The 26,823-nt window shown below is 46.3% G+C and overlaps 1 protein-coding gene across 1 annotated transcript in view; it reads right to left on the bottom strand.

Annotated features, from left to right (window-relative positions):
• Positions 1-26,823, bottom strand: part of TPK1 (thiamin pyrophosphokinase 1) — a 361,399-nt gene that overhangs the window by 187,484 nt on the left and 147,092 nt on the right. Inside the window, exon 5 of the mRNA XM_056857037.1 lies at positions 5,126-5,198. Coding sequence (XP_056713015.1) covers positions 5,126-5,198 — 73 coding nt within the window. The remainder of the gene's footprint in view (positions 1-5,125; positions 5,199-26,823) is intronic.

Raw genomic sequence — 26,823 nt, 5'->3', positions numbered from 1 at the left:
CGGGACCTTGCAGCATACGCAAAAAGAGATTTTGTTCAGAAGTTTTTCAAAAAGACTGGTGTTTTGTAAGAACCCTAAGAATTGCCAGATGAAGAATAATGTTGTAAGCACCTCTGGATCCCCACTTGGGGAGACAACCAGGCTATAAATATCTAAACAAATAAAATAAATAAATTGCACAATATGCCTGTGCAGTGCAGTTTCTATGCAATTTCCTGAACCTGTCATACATCTAGGGTTCAAGGGTTTGGTGGCTTCGGTTCATTGCTTGATATAAAACAGCTACTTTTTAAAAAAGAAATCCGGGCAGAAAGTGGTTTAGTTACAACTCTCGCCTATTCTAATAGTACCAGCACTAATGCTAATAATGTGTGTGCAAAGTGCTGTGGTGTAGTGTAGTGCAGTAAAAGCCAGATTCTCTAGCACTGAGCCACAGCCTCCACCCCACTAGTTATTACCAAATTGTTCCTTCCATTACAGCATTTTTACCTCCCTAGTCATCACTATTCCTCCTGTGTTCTTGCCTCAAACCGTATCATAGAAATTAGCAGGAAGCAGGGTATTTTTTGAGAAATTGTAATTGGGTTTCCATTTCCAGGTGGGCAATTTTGCACCTTTCACCTGATATGCACTTACCGTACGTTTACTCATGCGCGCGCGCACACACACACACCTTCCATTTATACAGGAAAAACTGCTGGTGTAGTGGTTAAGAGGAGTGGACTCTAATCTGGAGAACCGGGTTCGATTCCCCACTCCTCCCCGTGAAGCATGCTGGGTGACCATGAGAAGGCAGGCAATGGCAAACCACCTCCGAACATCTCTTGCCAGAAGAAAAGCATTTTAAAACTGAGGCTTGGGATTTCTCCCCCACTTCCTTTTATGTGGCAATTGGGTTGGGGGGGGATTTTTTCTCACAGCACTACAAGGGAGCCAATTACAAAGCAGCATTTCAAGGGGTGGGGACTTGATTTGAGCTTGGAGACTGCTGGTGCATAGATTCCCAACAGGAATATGTGGGTCCAGCGAGCAACCAACCTCAGGTAAAACTCCCATGCATAAATGATAGGTGTGTTCATTTACATCAGCCATTAGATGCAAATATCAATACATTAACAACAAAACCCAATATCGAATCCCAGGTTTACCCGGAGAGCTGCTTAAATCCACAACACGTGTAAAGGATTTAAATCAGAGGGATTATCACAGTATGGAGCTCGCAGAAGGCGGGCACGGCGTCCTAAACTGTGTTTAATCCTTCCTTCAATGGCTTGCAGAACGGGGCATTTTATACCCCGCGAGCATTAATTGCAGATGTAGTCTTCAAAACGCTTCCCTCTTAACCAGTGGGGAGGCTGCCTCCCTTTTAAGACAGCCACTTGCCAACTGACAGTAATTAACTCCGCACATATAGCTCCACCACGGATGCACAACTAACTCTGTTTAACCAGCGGGATGCTGTATTTAAACCGTATTAAAATGATGCATTTATCACCGTCAATAAGCGCAGCCTTGGAGAAGCGTTTCTTGCTTCAACCGAGTGCATATGTAGAAGTCTGACCTAAAACGAGCTCGTCGCACAGAAACTAGATCTACACGGTTACACAGATATAAGCAAATGTTGTTTTTTTAAAATTACTTCTTGGTGCAAACTGATGAGGTGAACTTTTTTAGTCCACTGCTTTCACTTCCTTCATTAACATTCCGCGCTTTTTCCTCCTATGTGCCACAGCAACCATCAAACAAGTATCAGACAAATTATCCCTTCGATTATGATCAGTTTATATGAGAATACTGGATTTTAATCTGCATTGGAACGAAAAAACATTACCAATTGGCTAATAACATTCGGTAGGTTTTTTTTGTTTTTCCAAATGTTGAAATTTACCATGTAAGTTAGTATCATGCACATGTGCATGAGAAAGCTGGCATGGTGTAGGGATTAGATTCAAATCATTAGAGTGTTGGATTCATATCTGGGAGACCCAGGTTTGAATCCTCATTCGTGCCCAGGGCTGGATCTTCGGGGGGGGGGGGGGTCTGGCGGCAGCACTAGCCCCGGGTGCAAGGAGAGGGAGGACACCAGCTTGGGCATGGGGAGCGTGAACATGGAGAGAAGGAGCTTTGCTGCGCTGCAGGCATAGCTGCCCGCCTGCGACTCAGCTGCTACACACTGCCCTCCCACCTGCAGCTCACACCGACTCTTTTTATCCCTCTTTTTCATTCCGTGCGGGTGGCCGCCACGTGCCCCACCCGGCACATTTCTCTCTGCCCCTGGGGCCAACAGTGCTCTGCTCCAGCGAGCGCATGCGCACACATACATGGCACACTTCTCTCTCCCCCTGCTCCAAGTGCTCCTTCCCCCAGCTCCGTGCCTGTTCATGCCACGGAAGCTCTCTGGGGCCAGTTATACTCTCTCAGCATACCTTATCTCAATGGGTTGTTGTGAGGATAAAATGGAGGAGAAGAGAATGTCCTAAGCCTTTGTGGTTTCCCATTGGGGAAAAAAGAGGGGTATGGATATCCAAATAAACAAATCAACAACATTCCAAGAGGTCTGTATATAGCAATTTCTGTTGGAATAACTGGTGAATGCAAAACAAAAAAATTATCTCCCCCACAAAAAACTTTAAATGCTTTGACAGGCTGTCCCAACTGCAAAAGTAAGCAAATCAATAGGTTGTGAATGGTGATATGAAGATACGAAGCAGCATATGGCCTGAGAGGCGTGTCCCAGGATACCTTGCAACACTGCAGTCACAGGGGATTCTAGAGCACAAAACCTGAGCTGAATGTGCAATGGAGACCCAAGCCCTGCCCAGCCATTATGATTTTGGTGCTCTGTCCTCACATACTAGGACAGCACATCTCCATCCAAGCAAGAACACCGACAAGGAAAGATCAGTCAAGGCCAGCCGGATGTAAATTCTACCTTTATTCTGACATTGTCAAGCTCCCCTCTTCTCTAAACTGTTCCCTCACAGCATTGCCCTGGTATACCTTCTGCCTTTTTTGGCCTGCTTCAGAGAATGAAGGGGTAGAATGTTGAGGTGGAAGAGTGGACCACAACATCTGGAACTGCAGGTGGTGGATTCTAGGTGTGAATGTTCCTTTACACTAAAATAAATCTCCATGAAAACAGAAAACGAACTCAGCAGGGAGAAAGCTTCTATTTCCTCTCTTTGGTCACTGTGCTCACTTTGCAAGGAGTGTCCAAAATTCCAAGATATGACCCCTCCTGATTTTCCACCTGCTATCTGAAGTGGTATAGCCCATTCAACGCCATTAGCATTCCACCACCTTATTCCCACCTTGCTTTCTAAAGCCTGAAGACGCCTGACCTCGTTTACTGATGTTATCCATTTTGGAAGACAAATTGTCTTGAAAGCAGAATGGAAATACTGTGAACAAATCAAGCATCCAGATCACAGAGCCAATGCCAGCACATATGAATGTCCCTGCAAATTACAGATGACCTAAATATAAGACCCATTCCAAGCAAAATGTAAGGACCATTCTAACACTACCATTTTGTGATCCTGTGTGTTTCTGTAGATATTTCAAGTGTCTGATTTACACAGGGTCTGCTCAGAGGGACACAGAGACTCGGCAGGTTAACAGCTTAGTTATTCGCCTTTTCAAAATGTGAATATGTGACAGTGCACTTTCAAATGTAGCAATCCTCTTTACAGTGACAACCCTTGCCCTGGAACGTGATGATGCTATTTCTGGCTCCTTTTTGAAAATTGCCATTGGGAACTTTTCTAATTTGCAAATCCAAGGTTATGTAGTTTTTCTAGTGCAACCTACGTCCAACTGACTGTTGGCGACATGATGTTTGAAATGGGGTGTCTGCCCTCCGCATCTATTTTGGTGCATGTCGGACTTGAATAAACAAAATTCAAAACCTGGTCTACACAACATGCAAGGTGGTAAAGCTGTTTCTGAATTGTCCCTGGACTGCAGATGACAGTTGTGGGAGACCACATGCTCGGATACTCCCTTCAACAAAAAACAAAACCGCTCTGTGTGTGTGTTAAGTGCTGCCAAGTTGCTTCCGACTTATGGCAGCCCAATGATTTAATGACCTCCAAAGTGTCTTAAAATTAACAGCCTTGCTCAGGTCTTGCAAACTGAGGGCAGTGGCTTCCATGACCGAGTCAATCCATCTCTTGTAGGGTCTTCCTCTTTTCCTGCTGCCTTCAACTTTCCCTAGCATTATTGTCAAATTCAAATTTCAAATTTCATGAAGGAGAGGGGTATTCATGGCAACTAGTTAAAATGGATACTGGTCATGATGCATACCTATTCTCTTCAGGATGAGAGGAGCATGCCTATTACATTAAGTGCTCTGGAACACAGGCAGGATAATGCTGCTGCAGTTGTCTTGTTTGTGGGCTTCCTAGGGGCACCTGGTTGGCCACTGTGTGAACAGACTGCTGGACTTGATGGACCTTGGTCTCATCCAGCATGGCTTGTCTTTTGTTCCTATGAAATCAAGTCCATTTAAATCCCCATTTTGTTTCTTCTACCTGCGTCTTGATTCCACTGTATGATGAAGTTAAGTGTGCGACAATAAATAACCATGGAAGGTAAGTGTGGTATCAAGGTTAGAGGGTCAGACTAGGACCTGGGAAACCCAGATTCAAACCCCCCTCTGCCAGACTGCTGGACTCCAGACTGCTGGACTTGATAGACCTTGGTCTGATCCAGCATGGCCTTTCGTATGTTTGGTGTTTTTAATTAATATGTATTATTTTATATATATAATTTTACTGTTATTACCTGCCCTGAGCCTGGCCTTCAGGGGGAGGGCGGGATAGAAATTCAGTAAACAAACAAACAAACAAACAAACATTATGGACTATGCATGTAGGTGCACTGGCAGTGTTTACTCTTGAGAAGTTATACCATGAAACAGTAGGCCAATTTCTGCATGTTACATTAGAACCCTGCTACAGTTTCTCAGCAATCCTGGGGTTTCCCCAGAACCATTGGAAAACTATTTCTACATCAGCTGTTAAGTCCCCCCCCCCCAAGATTCTAACCAACACGGGGAAGCAAAGTGAGAGTTTACAGGTGATTTCTGGGAAGCGTTAACATTTTAAAATACAAATGAACTTACCTGTCCCTTATAGTATTCCTTTACTTCAGGCCTAATAGAGTCGAAATCTCCACTGATGTAATCAGGCAGAAATCTGAAAAAGAATCAGTATTTATTTGTTATTTCCTTTTCACCATAATTCTTTAATTTAAAACGTGGTATGAAAGAGAATAGAATTTGAGGGGGTGGGGAGAACGATATGGTAGAGTAAAACAGCAGCATTTGTATCCAACAATTAACATCATTGACATCATTTTTCAAATCTATCCGAAACTCTTAAACCAGAGTCAATACGAGGTTTAAACTATTATGTCTCATTCTGGACTACAGCTCTATGATTAATAAGAGATTTTTTTAAAAAAAATTCTGTCTCCTGAGCATGTAAAAATGCTTTCTCTCGAAAAAATGGCGGCAATTTCAAGGGAGCCGAAAAGTGGATCCCGAATCATACCGAATTTTTCTGGCATGATTTGGACCGCTTCAGCCCTGCCGCCACTTAAAAAAAACCCTGTGGGGAATCCCCTCTCCCCCCTCCCTCTGTCTCCTTTTCACCTGCAGAACTCTGACACAGCCTCCAGGCTCAATGTGGGGCTCAGAGGTGGCGGGCAGTGCAGAGCCGCACCCCCTCTCCCCCTCCTCCACCCTGACCTGCAGAACTCCACCACAATCTCCGGGCTCCATGTGGGGCTCAGAGTTGGCGGGCGCCACTGTTTTTTCAAGGGGAGGGGGAGATTGGGAGATTGGGGTGGTAAAATTTGGATTTGGCTCTAATGGACTCAAATTTTTCTGGGAATCCGGATATTCCTGATATGGGGGTTTGGGAATATCTGGGTTTCCCAAAAAAATTCAGCTCATTAGTCCAGGAAATTACAGGCCAGTTAGCTTAACATCTGTACCGGATAAATTGGTGGAAAGCATGATTAAAGATAGAATTGTCAAGCATATAGAAGGGCAAGGTCTGCTGGGCAAAACCCAACATGGCTTCTGTAAGGGTAGGTCCTGTCTCACTAACCTATTAAGAGCTTTTTTGAAAGCGTCAATAAGCATGTGGACAGGAATGAGCCTGTGGATATTGTGTATTTGGATTTCCAAAAAGCTTTTGACAAAGTCCCCCACCAAAGACTGCTAAGCAAACTTCATAGTCATGGGATAAGAGCACAAGTCCTCTTATGGATTGAGAGCTGGCTGAAAAATAGGAAGCAGAGAGTAGGAATCAATGGTCAGTTCTCCCAATGGCGGGATGTGAGCAGTGGGGTGCCTCAGGGATCTGTGTTGGGACTGGTGCTTTTCAACCTGTTCATCAATGACCTGGAGTTGGGGTTAAACAGTGAAGTAGCCAAGTTTGCAGACGACACCAAATTATTTAGGGTGGTTAAAACAAAATCGGACTGTGAAGAGCTCCAGAAGGATCTCTACATACTGGAAGAATGGGCATTAAAATGGAAAATGAGATTCAATGTGAGTAAGTGTAAAGTGATGCATATTGGAGCAAAAAATCCCAACTTCCCATATACACTGATGGGATCTGTGCTGGTAGCGACAGACCAAGAAAGGGATCTTGGGGTGATAGTGGATAGCTCAATGAAGATGTCAACCCAGTGTGCGGCTGCTGTAAAAAGGGCAAATTCCATGCTGGCCATAATTAGACGAGGAATAGAGATTACAACGGCTGATATCATACTGCCCTTGTACAAATCTATGGTGAGACCACACTTGGAATACTGTGTACAGTTCTGGTCACCCCACCTAAAAAAGGATATCACAGATCTTGAGAAGGTGCAGAAAAGAGCAGCCAAAATGATTAGGGGACTAGAGCACCTGTCATATGGGGAGCGGTTAAGATGCTTAGGGCTGTTTAGCTTGGAAAGAAGACGGCTAAGGGGAGACATGATAGAGGTCTATAAAATTATGCATGGTTTGGAGAGAGTGGACAGGGAAAGGTTTTTCTCCCTCTCCCTTAATACTAGAACACAGGGTCATCTGCTGAAGCTGGAGGGTGAGATATTCAAAACAGATAAAAGGAAGTATTTTTTCACACAACACATAGTTAAATTGTGGAACTCCCTGCCCCAGGATGTGGTGATGGCTGCCAGCTTGGAGGGCTTTAAGAGGGGAATGGACATGTTCATGGAGGAAAGGGGTATTCATGGCTATTAGTTAGAATGGATACGGCAGGATGGTGCTGCTGCAGTCGTCTTGTTTGGGGGCTTCCTAGAGGCACGTGGCTGGCCACTGTGTGTACAGACTGCTGGACTTGATGGTCCTTGGTCTGATCCAGCAGGGCCTTTCTTATGTTCTTATGTTCCTGAACTCCATTAGTCCTGAACACCTCTACTCAGTACACTCTTTCTTGAATTTGCCTTGCCCTAGTGTCTGTGTGAAGTCTGCATTCTAAGCATGTTATCACCCCTTCTGGACAGTAAATAGAGTGTTTTCAAACATCAATACTATTTTCCTTCTGTCAGTCACTCACTGTTTTTGCCACCACGCCACCCAAAGACTTTAAAGTGAAGACTTCAAAACAACATTAACTGGTAATTAAATAATAGCAATTAAATATCGTTACTTATGCATACAGCGGAAGACAGGAGAATATGCCCAGGTCTCTCTCTCCCTTTTAAAGACTTGTTTTACTTTAGATCCACAAATAAGTAAACAGGCTTGGTATGATTTAGACCAGGGGTCCTCAAACTTTTTAAACAGGGGGCCGGTTCACTGTCCCTCAAACACTGTTGGGGGCCGGACTATAATTTGAAAAAAATATGAACAAATTCCCCACGTGTGCGGGGGAGGAGGTGGCGGCCGAGGGGGCTCTCCGGAAAAGCATCCTCCTCGCAAGCCAGGACCTTCCCCCTGTAGTGGTTAAGAGTGGCGTTTTGGAGCGGGGACTCTGATCTGGAGAACTGGGTTTGATTCCCCACTCCTCCACGTGAGAAGCGGAGGCTAATCTGGTGAACCTGGTTGGTTTCCCCACCTCTACACATGAAGCCAGCTGGCTGACCTTGGGCAAGTTACAGCTCTTTTAGAGCTCTCTCAGCCCCACCTGCCTCACAGGGCGTCTGTTGTGGGAAAGTATGGGAAGGGGATTGTAAGGCAATTTGAGTCTCCCTTTAGTGGTACAGAAAGTTGGCATGTAAAAACCAAGGCCATTTACGCACTGGAGGTTTTGCCTTGGATTTGCCGCTCTCCAGATGAACATTTTCCCCATCCGAATTCTCCAAACTCTGCCCGGGGGTGGGGGGAGCTTACTTTTGAGTTCTGAGAATTCGGATGGGGAAAATTCGGATGGAGAGCGGCAAACCCAAGGCAAAACCTCCTGTGCATAAATGGCCACAAGTCTTTTTCTTCTTCTCCCTGGAGATATGCCCCCCCCCAAGGGGCCCCTACAATTACCTCCAGGCCACAAGGATATCCCCGGGAGGAGAGAGAGCCCCGAGCCGTGAGAACGCTGCCCGACTGCGGCCAAAACAGGAACGCCAGGGCCACGTGGAGGGCCCCGAAGGACCAGGCGCCTCTGCATGGAGCTCGAGGAGGCCAGGCCCAGCCAGGCCACAAAGCTAGGCAATAAGAGAAGTCTCCCGGTGGGGCATGCTGCGGAAGAGAAGGGGGCGACTGGGCCCAGGAAAGGGGGTTTTGGGCCGGGGAGGGTGAGAGGGGGAAGGGGGCGACCGGGCGGCGCGCAAAGCAGCAAGATGCCTCGTGTGCCCAGGAAAGCAGGTTTTGGGCCGGGGAGGCTGGGAGGGAGAGGGGGAAGGGGGTGACCCAGCGGCGCGCGAGGCAGCAAGATGCCTCATGCGCCCAGGAAAGGGGGTTTTGGGTTGGGGAGGCTGGAAGGGAGAGGGGGAAGGGGGAGACTGGGCGGCGCGCGAGGCAGCAAGATGCCTCATGCGCCCAGGAAAGCAGGTTTTGGGCAGGGGAGGCTGGGAGGGAGAGGGGGCAGGGGGTGACCTGGCGGCACGCGAGGCAGCAAGATGCCTTATGCGCCCAGGAAAGGGGGTTTTGGGCCGGGGAGAGTGGGAGGAAGAGGGCGAAGGGGGCGACTGGGCGGCGCACAAGGCGTCTTGCCGCCTCGCGCCGCCCAGTCGCCCCCTTCGCCCTCTTCCTCCCACCAGGAAAGGGGGTTTTGGGCTGGAGAGGGAGCAGGGAAGGGGGCGACTGGGGCGGGAGGGAGGCTTCCGGCTGGGCGCATGCGGCCAGGAAGCCCAGAAAAGCTCTGGGGAGGGGGGCAAGGGGGGACTGGCTTTCTCGGTCCCCGGGCCGGACAAAAGCCCTCCGGGGGCCGGATCCGGCCCTCGGGCCGTAGTTTGAGGACCCCTGATTTAGACCCACTCCAAAAAGTAGCTGATGGGTATTTTGTGATAGGTACTTAGTTGCACCTATGTATAATGTGTGTATGTTGTTTGTTTTGTCTGCTTTGTTTTATGTTGTTTTAAAAATAAAAAATTATCAAAAAAACAAACAAACCCAAAACAACTGGTGATTGGCAACAATTTCTGGCGCAAGGTGTTCCTTGAGACTGGAAATCCCTCAGAATCTCATTCCCCAGTTGTCTCTGCTCCCCCACCCTTTAAATAATCCATAGCATTTTTGCATATCTATCAGTGGCAGTAAGATAATGAAGGAACCCCTCCATTTCACAAGACAGCCAACTTTCCCATAAATATACCACGGTTGAGCAATGAAGTCTGTTCCAGGGGGAAGGTAGAAGAAACTAGATAAGTTGCTTCATACATTCACACCAGGGAGTGTCGCTCAGAGTGTAAAGAAAACCTGGAGATGAACTCCTTTATCACTACCGCCACCACACATGTGCAGAAAGGCAGCTTGATAAAGGCAGTTTGATAAAGATTGTGCAGGATTCATTTTGGGGTCAATGGTTTTGTCGCCATGGAACTCTTGGAGTTCAAGTTGGATTTATGGTCTGGGGAAATTGTTGTTAGCCTCCAGAGACTCACCTCTAGCGACTGTTAGAAGGTAGTTTTAGAGCAACCTGGAGATAAAGGCAGCAGTTACTTCCTGGTACAGTGATTGGGGTTGAAGTGAAATGTATAATGCACCACTGCAGAGATCAGTTCTCCGCAACGTGAGATTCTGCGGAATGGCCTGACTCTGCGACTTGGGTCATAAAAAGATCAGAACAATGGACTTTGGGTCACAAGGGCAATATAAGCTCAAATTCGTAGTGTAGCTCCTAAGTACACTATCTCCCGTATTAACGAGTAGCTGCCAGACCCTCCTATGGAGAAAACAAAGGGCTATACTCAGTGATTATATTGCAAAACTTGACTCCTGCCCTCAAGACTTGGGGTTTTTTCATGTGATATTTCATCAGTTGTGTGCCCGTACTGCATTGTTTTCCGCACGTGCTCCCTCTAGTGTTTGCTTCAGTCTCTCCTTGCTTTTTCTCTGGATGTAGGGGTTAAGAGTGGTGGACTCTAATCTGGTGAACTGGGTTGGTTTCCCCACTCCTCCACATGAAGCCTGCTGGGTGACCTTGGGCTAGTCACAGTTCTCTCAGCCCCACCTACTTCACAAGGTGTCTGTTGTGGGGAGAGGAAGGGAAGGCAATTGTAAGCCGGTTTGAGACTTCTTAAAGGTAGAGAAAATCAAGGTATAAAAACCAACCTTCTTCCTCCTCCTCTTCCTCTTGGTGGCCCCCATCCAAGAGCCAACCCTGCGTAGCTTTCGAGATCTGTTGATATTGGGCTGCCTTTCCTCCCAGCCTAATAACTAGGGATATGTTTACTGTCACCTATCTGCTGTAGAGGTGCTTTTACTAAGCAGATCTCGTTTTTATTACCATCTGATGGCATGGCAGCCATTGATCACAATGGAGAGATTCCATTATCACATTACTACTGCTACTTCTTCTTCTTCTTCTTCTTCTTCGCTGCCAAGCTCGATTCCTAAGCCCAGAGTCCGCGGCTTCGTTCTGCCTGTTCCTGGCATGTTCTGGCTGGGCCGCTACAGCTGCTTGTTGCATATGGTTTGTCTCAGCCAAGGTGAGTTGTCCCTGCAAATTTGGCCTGGGTCCCGTCGCTTGACAAATGTATAAGATTAGGTTGAGGTTTTTGCATCTGCTTGCTTTTAACTGTCCTAATTATGCATCTCTACATGTACAGTGATATTTTTTTGCTGGGTACCCAAGGTTGGGTGAAAAGAAAATATATATCAGTCTTTGTATAAATACTGGAAGTATAATTTATTAGAAGCGCCATATACAAGTTAAAATTATTTTAAAAGCATTAAAATAGCACAATAGCATTTCCTGAGGTTGATAACTGTAACCACATACCAAACGCGTTTCGGCCTATGGGGCCTTCATCAGTGGTTAATTAAAACCCTTTGTTAAACCTGTACACATTTACAGAAATACATTAATAATAATGTATTATTACAAATACAAATATAAACAGTTCAAACCCAACCAGGCATGTGTATATGTTGTAAATTCTATACCCAATTACTCAAACATATGGTATAATAGGTTCATGTGCACCAAACGGCATACAGCTTCTTTGGCTCCTGACCGGGGGGGGGGGGGGGAGAAGGAGTGAGTCCTTATTGATAAGTTCCTATTTTGCTCTTACTTCTTTCTCATCTCCTGTACTAAGTACTCCTAAAAGTTAATGATGCATTACGACTAGGATTCACAATGCCTGCAAACAAACAAACAAACAAGCAAGCAAGCAAGCAAGCAAAGCCCCCTTTTCAGAACCTGGGGGCTTGTGATTCCATTTTAAACTCTTAACAGCATCTCTCCAAAAGATATGTCATCTTTGCGGTAAACAACACAAGAACTGCGGCAGCGGGCTATTTAATTTACTTTAATCACCTCACTTGGTATTTTATATCAACTTATAAATTTTACGTATGCTGGCATGGCTTGTGAAATCTATCCCCCCCCCCCCCAATCAGCACTTACAATGATCCATTGCACATTCTGCAGCAAGTATCATCGAAGTCCGCAGTACACATGCAGAAGCAGGTCGGTGCAGGCGGGAAGTACTTTGTACAAAATTCGGCATGGAAGCTGACCTTCCAAGCCGACTGCCTAGCACAGATTCCTTGGTTCAGTTTACACTCTGTGAGATGTGGTATGCATTGCAGTAGACTTACACCAGTTTGATGTGGGGGAGGGGAGAGGATGAACTTGAGCGGCTGAGATCTGGCTTCAAATCCCTGCTCTGCCGTGAAGCTCGCCAGCTGACCTTGGGCTCCACATTTAAAGTCCTTTCCTTTTCTTTTTCAAGCTCCCATGACCCAAAGATCTTGAGCAGTAAATGAGGAGCCTTTATTTCTTTAAGGAAAATACGGTGGAGAGATACTTGGCCACCGCCAGTGTTGTTCTTGGATCTTTACCCACCAGCAAAAAGGGGACTAATTTATCTTTTTGTTACGGTGCCAGGTAATTTGATTAAAATTGGGTAATGCATTGATCACGATAAGAATTGCTTTGGGGATATTCCAACATCACAGGAAAAGAAGCGTATCAACTCCCTTCAGATCACATGGACAAAGTCTGAATAAGGTAAATTATCATATCTTCTATTCAACACTGCCAAAGGAGCGGCATTCAAACGAGTGAGCATAAAAGCTCTGCGGTAATAAGGACTGTTAGGTTGCTAAAATAAGCTGGGTGTCATGGGGCAGCCTGCTGAGGCTTCCTCAGATGAGGAGGACCTTGAAACAGCAGGCAGTGGAAAGGAGGAACAGCAGCAGGCTGAGCAGTCCAGACAGGTGAGTTCCCTCAGTACCTACAGCTGCCTAGAGCAGGGGACTCACCTGTGCCAGCCACAGGCAGGGTTACCAGACAGCCCAAAGCCACTGCAGCAGAGGTGCCAAAGGTTCAGAGCACTCCTACATGAGTGTAGAAGGAGTGCTAGACTACAGGCCCAGAGAAGGGCACTCCCTGCTGACAATAATGAGGCTAATGAACAGCAGCCTGGCTTTGACTTTGGATTGCTCTTGACCCTGCCTCCCTGCCTGGGCCCTGACACTGGGGTTCGCAGAGATGGAAGGATATCCCAAAATTGGGTAGAGCATACTCTCCGAGCACGCAACATAGAGCTGGAATAATCAAGGCTCGTCATTGTCCCTCAACCTAGCCTACTTCAAAGATACTGGGAGGAAACATGGGTCTAGGCCAGTTGTATGCTGCCCTGAATACCTGAGCACAGGTTCTAAAAATAATTAATGAAGAAGAAGAGTTGATTTATATACCCCGATTTTCTCTACCTTTAAGGAGTCTCAAAGCGACTTACAATCACCTTCCCTTCCTCTCCCCACAACACACACCTTGTGAGGCAGGTGGGGCTGAGAGCTGAGAGAACTGTGATTAGCCCGAGGTCAGCCAGCAGGCTTCATGTGGAGGAGTGGAGAAACCAACCCGATTCCCCAGATTAGAGTCCTCCGTTCTTAACCACTACACCACATCTGGATTGCAGCCAGCAGACTCAGTCTGGATCTCCCAGCACCAATTCTAGCAAAAAGAAAATGCTATAGTTTTCTTTCCACCTCTAATGAATACGCCAGTGGGGCATACGTTACAAAATCAACAACGAGATATAAGCTGAGTTTTCTCTTGCTGGTAGGCATGTCCGCTGGTAGAAAGAAGAACCGCTGGTTACTACCTACACTGGCAGTCTCCCACTTTGCCCCACGCTGTTTCCAAAGGCCACCAACCCTATGAGGGCCATGGTTTCAGAGGACACATATTCCAGAACACCTTACTCATATTAGTCAGGATCTAAGCCGCAGTACCATGGTGTGATGGACTAAGGGTTAATTTCTGTCAGTGACTGTAAGTGGGAAGAGCTTTATAGAAGAGACTGAGCTGCTGGAAGAGAAGAGGTCTTTGACTCTGGGTTCCGGTGTGATAGGCTGTGCCTAGTGTGACTGGCGCAGAAACCTGAAGGGTGACGAAAGAGAGTTTGGGGAGAAAGGTCCCTACTCTAGTCACTGAGGGGAAGAATAGTCTCTGGGGAAGGAGGTATTCCTGGCCCAAGTGTAGTATGAAAATTACTTTAAGTGTCGTGAAGTAATTCCATAGATAAAGGAAAGGAGAAGGGAGAAGCTCCACATTTCCTAGTTTTAGGCACAGAGTATAGACATGAACCTCTGTGTGCAGGTTATGGGACTAAGCAACCTTGAAGTGTTGGAAACCAAAGTTAGATAAAATATCATCTGTTCTGTATGTGTTGAGCAACTCATTACATGTATAGAAACTTTGTACCTTTCCTTAAGACTAGTTTCCCCTCCCATACCTTTCCCCATGAAATACAATAAAATTCTGTTGTTTTATTGTGGAACTGAGTAAAGCCTCTGGTGTGCCAATTGTCTGAGGTAAAGCGAAGTAGGTGACATGGGAGCTATTTCAATCCCCCTCCTCACACATGGTAATTCTAATGGGGCGATAGGGGAGTTCTTTACTCCCTCCTGCATCCACGGATATAATGAATTCTACCTCAGTTCATACGGTCAGTTGAAGGAGTTCTGCAACAACTCTGTGGAGGGGCATAATGAGGCCATTCCTATTTATGCTCCATTGTGATCTAGGTATCCCACCAACCAACCATGTAGAGGCCTGATCCGCATGGTTCCCCTTCCTCAAAACAGTGTGTGTGTGTGGGGGGGGGGAGGGAACTAAGCAAACTCTGCCTTCATGCAATCAGATCTTCACACATGAAAACATGAACACACAAAGCAGACTTATACTGAACCAGAGCATTGGTCAATTAACGTCTTGCAGAGGCTCTCCGGGGTCTCAGGTAAAGGCCTGTCACGTCACTCGAGTCTTTTAACTGGAGATGCCAAGGACTGAACCGGGGACTTCTGGAATGCAAAGCAGACGCTCCGCCCATGAGCCACGGCCCCTCCCCAAGAAGGCTCAATTCACAATTGAAGAAGAAGAAGAGTTGGTTTTCATATGCAAACTTTCTCCACCACTTAAGGAAGAATCAAACCGGCTTACAATCACCTTCCCTTCCCTTCTTCACCCCACAACAGACATTCTGTGAGGTAGGTGGGGATGAGAGTGTGTGACTTGCCCAAGGTCACCCAGCTGGGTTCGTGTGGAGGAATGGGAAAACAAATCCAGTTCACCAGATTAGCCTCCACCACTCATATGGAGGAGTGGGGAATCAAACCTGGTTCTCCAGATCAGAATCCACCTCCCCAAACCACCGCTCTTAACCATTACACCATGCTGGCTCTGGTCTATTAATGTCTTGCAGAGGCTCTCCAGGGTCTCAGGTAAAGGCCTGTCACGTCACCTGAGCCTTTTAACTGGAGATGCCAAGGACTGAACCGGGGACTTCTGGAATGCAAACCATGAGCCAAGGCCCCTCTCCCAGAAGGCTCCATTACCAATTGAACTTGGGGAAAACTCTGGAAGGATACAATGGAATTGGTAAAGGCAAGGGACATGCACTGTTCCTCCACCTTGGTATTTCAGAGCCAACCAGAGCTGATCATGTAGACTAGGGTAACATTTCCTCTGGATATAACCTTGGCAGTTATCTTTCTGTTATCGTACAGAGTTGGTGCACTCAGGACTCTCTGCTTTTGTGCTTTTGCACATTAAAAGTTCGTTCAGAGCTCATTCACACCTTGTAGCAACATGGCTGCCTTGGTCTTGAAACTAGGGTTGCCAGGCTCAGAAGCCTGGCTCAGAAGAGGGGCACGCGTGCACATGCAGCTGTGTGGTGTAGTGGTTAAGAGTGCTGGTTTGGAATGCTTAATCCACACTGGCCCTCCTTCCCCATTCCAACACTACAGCCACAGCAAGGGATGGAACCCACCTTGAGGCAGCAACCAAGCTGAAAAAGAGCTGTCCTCCTGAATGGGGGCCACAACTAGTTAAAGGTTTTTTTTTTTTGTTTAGCCTTGTGCGTTAACGGCTAAGTTAATCAATCTACCCCCTCGAATAAATACCACGCTATCAAACTTATAGATGCCATTTTGTGATTCCTTAATGAAGGTAACAGTTGACTAAGTAACAGACATCTCATCTGTTTTGGGGAAGGTCATCTTCGAATGTGTTTAATCAATCACGAGAAGGACAGAGATGATTTACCAAAAAGAAAAAGAAAAAAAGAAACGGGCTGTCTTGTACGCACCATGCATCCTTTCACAGCGGTCATCTCTCTGACGTTCACCTTTTCGATCTGTCCCTAGTATATTAATGAGTTCATTGCAATGATTAACCAAATTACTGCTTACTGCGGCAGTTAAATTCCAGACGAGTGGCGGTGTTCACAAGGCCAGATGTGCTAGTGAGACCACTGAACTGGAGTTGGCAGGCAGAGTTGACAGGAGGCCTTTTGCCTTTCAAGGAGACCTAGGTTGATCAAATCACTGCACACAATAATTAACTCACAAGGGGTTTTATGCAAATGGCACACTCGCCCGAAAGGCTCTGGGTACACTTCGATCAATACCCACCAAAGGGCTTGAATGGTTCACATCAACTTCATTTGGCGGACTCAGGGATGTTTATTCATTTTTTAATTCCACTTTACACAACAGTTCTCTCACTGTGTGTGTGAGAGAGAGTTTGTATTAGGGAGATGCACCCTGCATATGGCCACTCCAGGAACTGCAGTCTGGGCCCGGGACTGGAGAAGCCAGTCAGAGCAGAGCTGAAGCAATGCAAGTTTTCTCTCGGACTCGGCTCCTCAGTCCTCATAACTTTGCTGTCGCAGAAGGATCGAGCTCAGCTTGGTGTGCTTCTCGAACCTGTTGCTGCTGTGAGCTTCATCCTGTTTCAAACAACATATAACTATTTCTCAGGAATACCTAAATTTCTGTACGAGGGACATGTTATCTGGGTAGGAAAATAATGTCAGTAGACTATGTTCTAGGAATGCATGTCAAAGGCAAAACAATAATAATTTTGCTTGAAAAGGATGATGATTATCTGACCTATGTTGCAAGGCACGATTCATATCACTGAAGTCAGGAGGGAAGCAGTCTCAACGTGTTTCCGTGAGATACACCTCTCTTTCGACAGTGGGGAGCTCTAAAAAACCAGCAGCGTTAGCAGAAGAAGAGTTGGTTTTTATACTCCACTTTTCTTTACTGAAAGAAGTTTCAAAGCAGCTTACAAACACCTTCCCTCCCCCCCCCCCAAAACAGGCACCTTGCGAGGTAGGTGGAGCTGAGAGAGTTTGAAGAGAACTGTGACTAGCCCAAGGTCACTCAGCAGGCTGAATGTGGAAGAGTGGGGAAACCAACACAGTTCTCCAGTAAAGTCCGCCGCTCATGTGGAGGATCAGGAAAGCAAACATAAAAACATAAGAAAAGTCCTGCTGGATCAGACTAAGGCCCATCAAGTCCAGCAGTCTGTTCACATAGGGGCCAACTAGGTGCCTCTAGGAAGCCCCCAAACAAGACGACTGCAGCAGGATTGTCCTGCCTGTGTTCCACAGCACCCAAGATAATAGGCATGCTCCTCTGATCCTGGAGATAACAGGTATGCATCATGACTAGTAGCCATTTTGACTAGTAGCCATGAATACCCCTCTCCGCCATGAACATGTCCACTGGTTCTCCAGATTAGAGTCCGCTGCTCATGTGAAGGAGCAGGGAATCAAACCCGGTTCTCCAAATCAGAGTCCGCCGCTCATTTGGAGGAGTGGGGAAGCGAACCTGGTTCTCCAGATTAGAGTTTAACACTCATATGGAGGCGTGGGGAATCAAACTTGGTTCTCCAGACTCGAGTCTGCAGCTCTTAACCACTACACCATGCTGGTTTTCAAGCAGAAGATTAGGTTGGATGATTGGCTGGGACAAATATGCTCTTTTGTTCATACACACATGTGCAAGTAGTGTGGTGCAAAGGGGCACAGGTGCAATTAAGAATAGTGACTTATCTGGTTTCCAGTTGGCAGTGGCCATGTGAGGGGCAGAAACATTATGATAGTACAGGTGGTGCCACATGCTGAGAAGGAGCATTATTAAGAATGACGCAAACTTGCATGGGTCACGGAGCCAGAAGTACCGGCAGTTTGATTCATTCTGTCACCCCTTGGTTGAATCACTGATCGATTCAGTGGTATGTACAGATGTTATGCAAAACACAAAATGGTGCTCACACATCTGCAGGGGAAGATCCCACTGTGCCTTAACATTGCATCTGTCGACAGTCACCGTTGTTATGTGGAATAAAAAAAGTAAGCACAAGAAATCCTGTTAAAATATGCTGCTTTTTGCCGCTTATTCTTCCATAAACCCTTTAAACCTTGCAGAAAAAACTTTCTCCCCCTCAAGACGATATCTAAAATTATGTCCCTGGTTATGTTATATCACATAATTCCATTGGATTTTGAGAAGGCATGAACAATTCCAATACAGAAGTACAATCTCCATGACCTCACACATTTGCAAGAGGCCTTTGGCACGTTCATGGTTTATCCTGCTTAAATACTGTACATGAAAAAGAATCTCTCTCTTTTTTTTGTCTTTCCTCCTTAATTTTAAGCCATCCAGGTGGCTTTCCCTTTATGAATTTCATATTCTTAGCCCCGTAAGTGTTTGCCTTTAATGCAAACGACAGAACCATTGATCAAAATACTGAGCTACTAGCAGAATTATTGACTTTGTGATAAGATATGCAGTGACCTAAATATAATGAGCTTTTAAAAGAAAATAAGGAAGTTCTTGCTGGTGGTTAACATTCTGACAGCCTAGTCAGAATTGTTCAACTAGGAGGGTGATGGATTTAGGAAACTATGAAAATGCAAAATCTAAATCCAGGTATGTAGGTCTTTCAGGATTAAAAAAAGATTAGCGAATGATCACTGCAATATACTTCAGCTTCCCCGGGCTACTGAAAGTATGGCAAATGTAAAAAAAATGGTGGTTTCCATTTGTTAATTAATTGCAAAGATGCAAAATCTTAAGATTTTTTTTTAAGCTTAACAAGTAGGCAGACAACGGAGCCTGGTAGAACAGGTATAAGACAGCAAGAAATTAGATTCAAAAGCTAGGGTTGCCAACAAGGCTTGAGAAAAATTACACACATTACACACTATCACACATGAACACATGAAGCTGCCTTGTACTGAATCAGACCCTTGCTGGATCAAAGACAGTACTGTCTACTCAGACCGGCAGTGGCTCTTCAGGGTCTCAGGTAGAGGTCTTTCACATCACCTACTTGCCTAGTCCCTTTAACTGGAGATGCTGGGGATTGGACCTGGGACCTTCTGCATGCCAAGCAGATGCTCTACCACTGAGCCATAGCCCCTCCCCTCTGTCCCATTAATAGAGGCTTAATGCATGGGAATTTACAGGTGAAGCAGGTAACGCTCAGAATCTTTATATCCCATCACCTGTTGGAAGAATATCTTAAGTGTATATTGGTATATCTCTAATGACATTGGGGTTTCTTCCCCATATATATTTGTAAGTAAGCTACCTTGAGTCTCCAGCATGGGGGAAAAGCAGGAGAGGAAAAGTTTAAATAGCTTTATAAATCTCATCCTTTCTGAATTATTGAATGGAAAGCAGAGATTTAGGAACAGTAATCGAAAACAAAGCGCACCTCTGGTGGCACAAATTTATGCCAAGATGGGCTGCTTCCGCATGGGGACATGAAAACACGCCACTACCACGGGGGCAGCAGCAAATGGGGTGGAAACCGGCAGGCATGGAATCTGCACCCGCCCATCCCCGTGTCGGTTGCTGGGCGTGCTACCCCTGGCTCCTCCCTCTTTGCTCACAGGCACGACACCGAATTCAGCCCCGCCCCCCCCAGAGCAACCTCCAATCGAGCCACACAGCAATTCCATACTGCAGATCAGCTGGGAAATGAAAAAGGGTAGAAAAGAGGGGGAGAAACCTGGAGCTTAGTTCTGCCATTTTAGAAGATGGAGCTTCGCTCGGCCCTCCTCACTGCAAAGGCTTTAGACAGAGCATCGAAGTGGCCTTCCAACCTGCAGCCACGCCAGTTTCCCCGCTGAGTCCAATTAAAATAGATTTTTAATTGGGCTCAAAGGGGGAAATGCAGGAACTAAACACGTCAAGATGCTCCTGGGTCCCAGTGTAAAAACTTGCTACATATGAAAAGCATTAACAAATGATAAAGGTAAGGGTGGTGTAAGCACCGGATCATTACTGACCCATGGGGTGACGTCACATCACAATGTTTACTAGGCAGACTTCGTGTACGGGGTGGTTTGCCAGTGCCTTCCCCAGTCATCTTCCCTTTACCCCCAGCAAGCTGGGTACAGACACTGTTGCACTTACCTGTAACTGTTGTCCATCGAGTGGTCTTCTGTGCAGGCACACATGGAAAATGCGCATGCGCGGGCCATGTGGGACTGCACAGAAGCCATGAAGATGAATCATTTTACCGACCTCAGAAGGATGGAAGGCTGAGTCAACCTTGAGATGGCTACCTGAATCCGACTTCCGTCGGGATCAAACTCAAGTTGTGAGCAGAGCTTCGACTGAAGTACTGCAGCTTACCACTCTGGGCCACGGGGCTCTTCTAACAAATGATGACACATAGTAAATGTTCCAGACCAGCTCATCAACGGTGCTAACTGCTGTCAAAAGATGCATACTTGGGCATAGGGTGTGTGTGTGTGGGGGGGGGGGGGGGAACTGTCCACACAAAGATAGCCAAGCAAACAAAACGGTTGCTAATGGAAATCTGAGAGCTCAGCTCCCCAGAATTAATTGCATTTATTCTTAACCTTGGTTGGAAGTACAAAATATTATTTGTCAGTTCAGGGAAGCTTGTCTGCCCTGATTGATCTTCTCACCGAGGGATCCCCCATAAGCTTCCCAAAAAATGCAGGATTCCCCAGAAAATAGTTTGAAAATCCCTGCCTGGGAGGATGGCTTAATCAAAGCTCACAGCATCCCCTCCCTGAAGCCTGCAGGAAAGTCGCGATAATAAAAACCAGCAGTTTGCAAAGAAGTGGCGACTCAAGAACCATGGTAGCTCTCACAAAAATAAAGGCACAAGGATATTTGTTCTGAAGACGAGACGTTTTCGAAGCAAAAAAGAAGTGTCCGTGATGGCATCGTTAATCGAGTAAGCATAATCCCTTATTGGCGTCTAAAAATAGACAGCGCTTCAGAGTCTGTCTCTGCAATAAATTAGTCGCTGCAAGGAAAAACGCTCTCCCCTATTGATTTTGGCTCTCTCGTTCCCTGGGGTTCGGACTTGCGGGTGTCATGGTATACTCTCGGCTTGCCTGCTCTCCCAGCCTCCTGGTTTCTTTACAGGAGGGGCCCCTCCCTGCCCCAGCAGGCAAAGGCAAAAAGGTCACCAAGAACCCAGAGGGGCTCCTTCGCACATTACAAAGGTGCACTTGTGAAGTCTTTGATGTGCACATCTAAAAAAATAACTGGCATGCGTCATGCAGGTACGGGGGAGTGGGTGGGTCAAGGAGCCAAGTTTGGCTGCAGCTTCCCACCCTGTCTCCACAGGGTGGCAGACTTGCATTTGCCAAAAAGGTAGGGCTGTCAACTCATGAAAGAACTCTTAGTTGATTAATCAATCAAATGTGCACATGAATAAAACAGAGGTTCGGAAGGGGGGAAATCAAATTTTCTTTACTTCAGAGTATCAGCAACACATTATTGCTTTTAAAAGGTCAGAAATGCCACGAACACACACGAATACTTGAAGCTGCCTTATAATAGCCCTGTTCTACAGTGAACACACATACGATCTGCGTACAGCATCCACAGTCTCTCTTTATACGTGCACATGCACAGCTGAAAGTGTGATTGAAGCCACACATTTGCCCAGGAATGGGTCCTTGGTTTCATTTGTAAAGTGAATGCACAGTGGCCCTTTCTTAAAAACAGATGGACACATGCATTCCCTGGAACGTGCACATGCATTCCCTGGAACGTGCGAACTGGGCTACTGAATGACAGCATTGGTCCATCAAGAACCATCCGGCTGTCCTCGACCAGGGCCAGGGCCTTTTCGGCTCTGGCCCCTGCCTGGTGGAACTCGAGACCTATGGGCTTACCCTATGAGACCTGGGCTTACCCGACTAATGACACCATTGCAGAATCTTCTTTTTTTGCTTCGAAAGTGTCTCATCTTCAGAACAAATATCCTGGTATGCTTCTATTTCTATGAGAGCTGCCATCGTTTCCAAGTCGCCACTTTGTAAACCGCTGGTTTTTATTACAGTTACTTTTGTGGGGGCTTCAGGAAGGGGATGCTGTGAGCTTCGATTAACTCACTTCGGCAGGGCCTGCAAGTGGGAGATGTTCCACCAGGCATATGGTTGAGGCAGCAATGATTAAGTAGATCAGCTGCTCTCCCCTTCCTTCCTTTCTCTTCTTTTTTTAACCTCAATTCCCCCCCATTTTCTTCCCTCCTGTCTCCACTCTTTGGAGGTTTCTGTTCTTCTGAGTGATAGTTGGCCATTATTTACCATCCCTGCGAACCAACTTCTCACTGAGTTTACGGTTATATAGTAGGTATGACATTTGAATGCCATCTGTTGAAGTTAAATTAGGATTTGTGGTTTTAAACTGTATGTTTTTAATTTCTACATTATATATTTTTATATTCACACAACGCAGTTAAATTGTGGAACTCCCTGCCCCAGGATGTGGTGCTGGCTACCAACTTGGAAGGCTTTAAGAGGGGAGTGGACATGTTCATGGAGGAGAGGGCTATTCATGGCAACTAGTTAAATTGGTTACTGGTCATGATGCATACCTATTCTCTTCAGGATCATAGGAGCATGCCAAATATATTAGGTGCTGTGGAACACAGGCAGGATGGTGCTGCTGCAGTCGTCTTGTTTGGGGGCTTCCTAGAGGCACCTGGTTGGCCACTGTGTGAACAAACTGCTGGACTTGATGGGCCTTGGTCTGATCCAGCATGGCTTTTCTTATGTTCATATATTATGATGTATGTTGCTAGAAGGCACCCTGAGCCCAGTGTGAATAAAATAAATACATAAATTGAATAAAATATTTTTTTTAAAAACCGAAATAAATAAATACTCAGACTGGCAGTGGCTCTCCATGATTTCAGGCATAGATCTTTCACATCACCTATGACCTGATCCTTTTAACTGGAGATGCCGAGGATTGAACCTGGGACTTTCTCCATGCCAAGCAGATGCTCTACCACTGATCCACAGCCCCTCCAGTGTTGCTACACTGAACTGTCATTCTGCACCCAGCAGTTCAAACTTGTGGCCTGGACCCTAACAACATTTTCTGTTGGCAGTAGGTACTTTTGTAAGTGGATTTCCCCCCCTTTGATTTTAGTAAATGCCTAGGCAACCTTTCAACCTTATACGGTCTCTAAGTTGGCTCATTGTATACTTTGCAAACATGCACATGATGAACAATGCCCACACTTTTAAAACACAACAATCCATTCCTCTGCACTGGAATACCAAGTGGGGCAGAATGCTCATGGCAGGGTAGCTATGTGCATTAAAAAAAATTAAAGTGAAATCTACTGCCCCATTTAATTTGAGGCTTTTTAAAAAATCATTGGAAATCACCTAGATGGCCCAGGCTAGCCCGATCTCATCACATCTTGGAAGCTAAGCAGGGTTGGCCCTGGTTAGTGTTTGAATGGGAGACCTCCAAGGAAGTCTAGGGTTGTGACGCAGAGGCAGGCAATGACAAACCACCTCTGAATTTCTCTTGCCTTGAAAACCCTACGGGGTCAGCATAAGTCGTCTGTGACTTGACAGCACTTTTCACCACCACTAATCAACTAAACACTGCAGCCGTACGAAGAGACGTGTGAATGAGTTCAAGGTAATCGTCTAGGTAAGAGTGGACCTTACAGCAGACAGGAAGAGAAGGGGAGTGTAGTGTGGAAGGGAGGTTAAAATTTCAGACTAGAATCTGGGAGACCCAGGTTCAAATCTCCACTCTGCCATGGAAACTTGCTGGGTGACCTTGGGCCAGTGGAACACTCTCAGTCTAACCTTCCTCACAGGGTTGTTGTGAGGATATAATGAACACATGAAGCTGCCTTCTACTGAATCAGACCCTTGGTCCATCAAAGTCAGTATTGCCCACTCAGACTGGCAGTGGCTCTCCAGGGTCTCAGGCAGAGGGTTTTCACATCACCTACCTGCCTAGTCCCTTTAACTCAGTGGTTCCCAACCTTTTTTTGACCAGGGACCACTAGGACTTTTTTGTTCGGTGCAGGGACCCCAAGGTTCAAAATAAAAATTCAGAGAATTTGAAAAATAAACTTTAATCATAACTGTTAGTTAAACATTAAACTTAGAATACTATTTGAATATATTTGTTATAATAGAGAACTTTTAATTGAAAATCAATGTGATTTTTGAGCTTGTATCCTTTTTACAAGCTGGGCAATTCTGGGGCTAATACTGTTGCTCAGAGCTACACGTACAGAGCTACATGGGCTACTTTCATTAATATGGAAATGCATTTCTTCTTTTTAAGCTGCAAGATTTTTTGGACACTTGATGCCTCTTGTTTGTATCCTCTTCACCGCATACCAGGTTTTTACAACATTAACACCTTTTACCACACAACTGGAAAAAAGGGTTTCCACAACCTTTTAATGTACTTTTTTGGTTTGTTTTGTGAGTGGCTGCAACCAACGCCGCCCTTCGATTAAAAAAAATAGTCTTTTCTTATTGTCTGCCATAAACACGATTCCCAAGTACAAATCCCTACGGGGTGGGGGGGAGATATGCATGCCCTACCATGCAACAGTTCGAAACAGAGGAGCAGAGAAAGGCTCCCAGGAGGAGGAGGAGAAGGGGAGAGGCGGTGCTCCTGCCCCGGGAGACAGAAGCACTCACAGTGCCTCCCACCGAAAGGAGCCCGGGAGCTGGGGTAGGACCTGGGGGTGCATTTTTGCTCTGATGGGGCGGCCGCCCTCCCCCTTCACCCCCTGCCCCGCTCAACAGGTGGCGGGTCGCTCTCCAGAGCCCCCGGACGCCCAGAAGCCACTCACCATGCGTGCCCGGGGCGCCGCCGCCACCGGCATGCTGCTCGCCGCCGACCCGCCAACCGGGCATCGGACTCCGCCACTGTCTTTTGGCGCTCAAGCAACGCGCACCGGCAGTGCCCGGATCCCCTCTGCTCCCTTCCTTCCCTCCTTCACACGCGGGATCACGCAATCCACACGCACCCGCGTAAATATTATTTTATTATGGGTTTTCTTTATAACTTTGTTTCGCGGACCCCTGGTTTAGTTCTCACGGACCCCTGGTGGTCCGCGGACCACCGGTTGGGAACCAGTGCTTTAACTGGAGATGCCGGGGATTGAACCTGGGACCTTCTGCATGCCAAGCAGATGCTCTACCATTGAGCCACAGCCCCTCTATGATATGGAGAAGAGAATGATATAAGCCACTTTGGGTCTCCGTTGAGGAGATAGATGGGGGTACAAATGAAGTAAATAAAGAAATACTCTTCCCCCCCCAAAAAAATAACAAAAACCATAGCAACAATAGAACTCACAGTGCCATCCTAACCAGGTCTACTCAGAATCCGACTCAAGTCTATTCAATGGGGTTTACTCCCAGGATTGCATTTTCATTTTTGAAGTTATATATGACCGCATAAAGGTGAAAAAATGAGAAACAGAGTTGTTCATAAACCGAAGTGTACCTATTGTACAGCAGGCGTGATAAATGAGTAGGAAGCGGAGGATTTATTTAAACAGTTTTACTCTGCTTTGCTGAAACACAGCGATATTACTCGGGCATATTAGCATTTTAGATGTGGCCACGGTGACCATACGGGGCAACAACGAATCAATTCCTGAGACAGAAATGGCTAAATGTACTGGCAGAGTGAGAACGAAGTTCAGATGAATGTCTTGTAGTATTTATAACGGATTTCCTCATTTCCAACTATATGTCTACCTTAACTATGCCAGCTGACAACGGAGGTGAGGAATGGAAGGTGGAACAATGAAAGTGAGATATAAAAAACACCATCTCAAAGATAATTAAATCCATAAGCAATAATCGGCCGAAAAGAAGGTCCTGAGAAGTACAAAGTGAATTGACTCCGAAAGGCTGTCCTAGTGCCATGACTGGTACTCGGGATGGGAAAGAGCTTCTAATATTTCAGCCATGGAGGGAGAATCTGGACAGAGTGAGAACGAAGTTCAGATGAATGTCTGAAAAGGATTGGAAATAGATTCAAGACAGATAAAAAGGAAGTACTGCTTCATATAATAGAGAGCTGATCTGTGGAACTCATAGCCGAAGGCTGTAGTGATGACCATTGGCTTAGATGGATTTAAAAGGGGGCTGTACGGGACAGGTCATTTGGTGGCTATTAACCATGGCGGCTGAATGCGACCCCCGGAATGAGTGGGGTTGCCAGCTCCGGGTTGGGAAATACCTGGAGATTTTGGGGGTGGAGCCCGAGGAGGGCAGGGTTTGGGGAGGGGGTGGACCTCAGTGCGGTACAATGCCATAAAGTTCAATTGCCAAAGTGGTCATTTTCTCCGGGGGAACTGATCTCTGTCACCTGGAGATTAGTTGTAATCGAGAGGGGGCAAAAAGAAGGGACGCAATTACCAATCTGATACTGATTCCTCTAGCCTTTCTAGTCGGTCCTCGTTTCGTGACTACACTCTTAGACCGCAAAATAGGGAACGGGACTATAGAGATTTTTTCCCCAGGAGGGGCAACCGCAAGAGACCAACTTAATGGTCAATCTCTCTAATAGACGTGTATCACCCGAGGAGACTAGGGTATTGAATT

This window comes from Euleptes europaea, chromosome 11 (genome assembly GCF_029931775.1).
Source record: "Euleptes europaea isolate rEulEur1 chromosome 11, rEulEur1.hap1, whole genome shotgun sequence".
In the NCBI taxonomy this organism is placed as follows: Eukaryota; Metazoa; Chordata; class Lepidosauria; order Squamata; family Sphaerodactylidae; genus Euleptes; species Euleptes europaea.
Note: the sequence above shows the minus strand (reverse complement) of the source record. Positions and strands in the feature narration are given on the sequence as shown.